Raw genomic sequence first — 2,022 nt, 5'->3', positions numbered from 1 at the left:
TTATTTTAAAGATCCCTTCCAGAGACGTATGCCGACAAAACCACACAAAAGAAAGTCTACTTTTAAAATCCTAAGAACTCATCTACTCCTTCTAGCTCATAAAAAATGCAATCACAATCTCTGGCCGTGAACACAAGATGTTCTCCTTCCTTCACTGCTAAAGTCCATTCTCAGTGGATGGCGACTTGGTTGGGTAGGTTGTGCTCATCGGAACACCGGTGTACACAGTTGATCCTGACCAGGAATGTAACTTCCACAATTAGTTCTCTGATGCTCACAAATCATTGCGTGTAGGCCGCCGCCCAGCTTAAAAGTTTCTGATGGTGTGAGGATGGCACAGAGAAACTGGCTCCAGCTTTCAGCAGATGAATATGAAAACATCCTTCTACAGTCAAACTCCACACAGACATCATTCTGTGCAGGGAGGCTCAAAAATCCAAACTGGGAATTTTTCTCAACTGTCATTCCAGCATTGTGCACAAACCAGGTAATAATGCTAGATTGCATAAGGATTGCAGGCACTGTTGCAGTGACCTGGTTGTTGCACTACACAACCCACACATCCATCCCCCACGATAGCTGTCCTACATCAAATGACAACATAAGTGATCCATCCTGGGATTAGACCTTGTGAAATACCTCATGAACTGTCAAACAAACACTGCTCTAGGTGCCATTCAGGGAGGCCCCTGGCTCATGTGAGCACTGGTTTTTTAAATGTTACAGACGGAGAGGTACTATTTAGTGACTCCGCGTGCTTTAATGTCAGTTCCTATTAAATTGCATTCAGAGCCTGCTACAGTAGTCAGGCCTGTGCTCAAACAGTAAGTAACCAGTATATACCTGCCATCAATAACCAGTAGAAACAGTGACATTATGGAGAGCAGTGCAGTATAAACAGCAACACAAAGTGGGCTGCTGGATCCTATTGCATAACAGCTGTGGAGATGGAGGAGTGCCATGTACACCACCAACAGCACTGCCATTTCAGGGGATGCACATTCATTTAGCAACTGGGACCTTCAAGCCATTTCAGGTCCCAGCTGAATTACATCGGGCGAGGGCGAAGGCAATGCATAATATTTTCAGAGCAAGCACTGCTGAAAGGGGAAAAATCCCGAGCGGAGAGTGGAGTGGATGGAGAGTCAGGGCAGCTACCCCACCCGAGTACTGAGGCTGACACGCACACGCACGTACACGCGGTTTAGCTACAGTCAGCTCTTCATCTGACTAACGTAACTAACGATAACGTTACAGTGAGAAAACAGAAAGCTACGAGCGTGAACACACAGGGAGAGTGGCATTAATGCATGATAAATAACGCCAACCACATACCATACGTGGCTGCTTGCAGGCGTTTTCATTAAAAAAACAGTTTATGCTTTAACTAAATCGTAAAAAAAAAAAAAAAGTAAAAAGAAAAAAAAACCCACTCACTTCTTGTACGCTAACTCGGCTCAGAGTGAGCTGGTTAGCTAACCTAACGTTAGCCGTTTACTCACCCATCTCAGCAGGATGTTGCTACGGAAAATAAACCAGGGTGTTAAGCTCTCCGGTTCAGCTGGAAACCGAGTCGAACTAGCCGGAGGCCCCGCTTTCTGCACACTGTTCGTCCCTTAAACCGCCTTAAACTGGTGAAGTTAGCGGGTTTAGGTTAGCTAGCGAGCTAGCCCGTTAGGTAGCGACAGCAGCCACCGGGCCGGTCGGGCAGTCCGCTCAGATGGATGCTGCTGTACAGCGGCCTGTACACCGGCTCACTACCACGTTAACACATCTGACTTCCTCTCATATCCACACCAACAGTCAGACCTGCTTGCTGGCGCTCCCCTGGACGACTGGCTCAGTCTGACATGCCCGAGTCAAGCCAGCAAGACGGAATTAAGAGTAGGACTTCCGGTACAACCTTCAAAATAAAATCTTTAATTTAAGGTTTATGGGACACATCGCTGGAAAGTGGCAGCCTAACACATATCTGAAAGCAATATCACTATTTAAAGCTGCAGTAGGTAATTTAAAAAAAAA

General features: G+C 46.2%; 1 protein-coding gene across 2 annotated transcripts in view; it reads right to left on the bottom strand.

Annotated features, from left to right (window-relative positions):
• The window catches only part of rap1gds1 (RAP1, GTP-GDP dissociation stimulator 1), a 28,787-nt gene extending 26,902 nt beyond the window's left edge, over positions 1-1,885 (bottom strand). For both annotated transcript variants that reach the window (XM_035675494.1, XM_035675495.1), the window contains exon 1: positions 1,503-1,885. In XM_035675494.1, the coding sequence (XP_035531387.1) occupies positions 1,503-1,506 (4 nt within the window). In that variant the 5' untranslated portion in view covers positions 1,507-1,885. The remainder of the gene's footprint in view (positions 1-1,502) is intronic.
• Between the last annotated feature and the right edge of the window lie 137 nt (positions 1,886-2,022).

This window comes from Morone saxatilis, unplaced genomic scaffold (assembly GCF_004916995.1).
Source record: "Morone saxatilis isolate NCDOM2014 unplaced genomic scaffold, NCSU_SB_2.0 Contig4, whole genome shotgun sequence".
In the NCBI taxonomy this organism is placed as follows: domain Eukaryota; kingdom Metazoa; phylum Chordata; class Actinopteri; family Moronidae; genus Morone; species Morone saxatilis.
The sequence above is the reverse complement of the archived record's forward strand: the minus strand, read 5'-3'. Positions and strand labels throughout refer to the sequence as shown.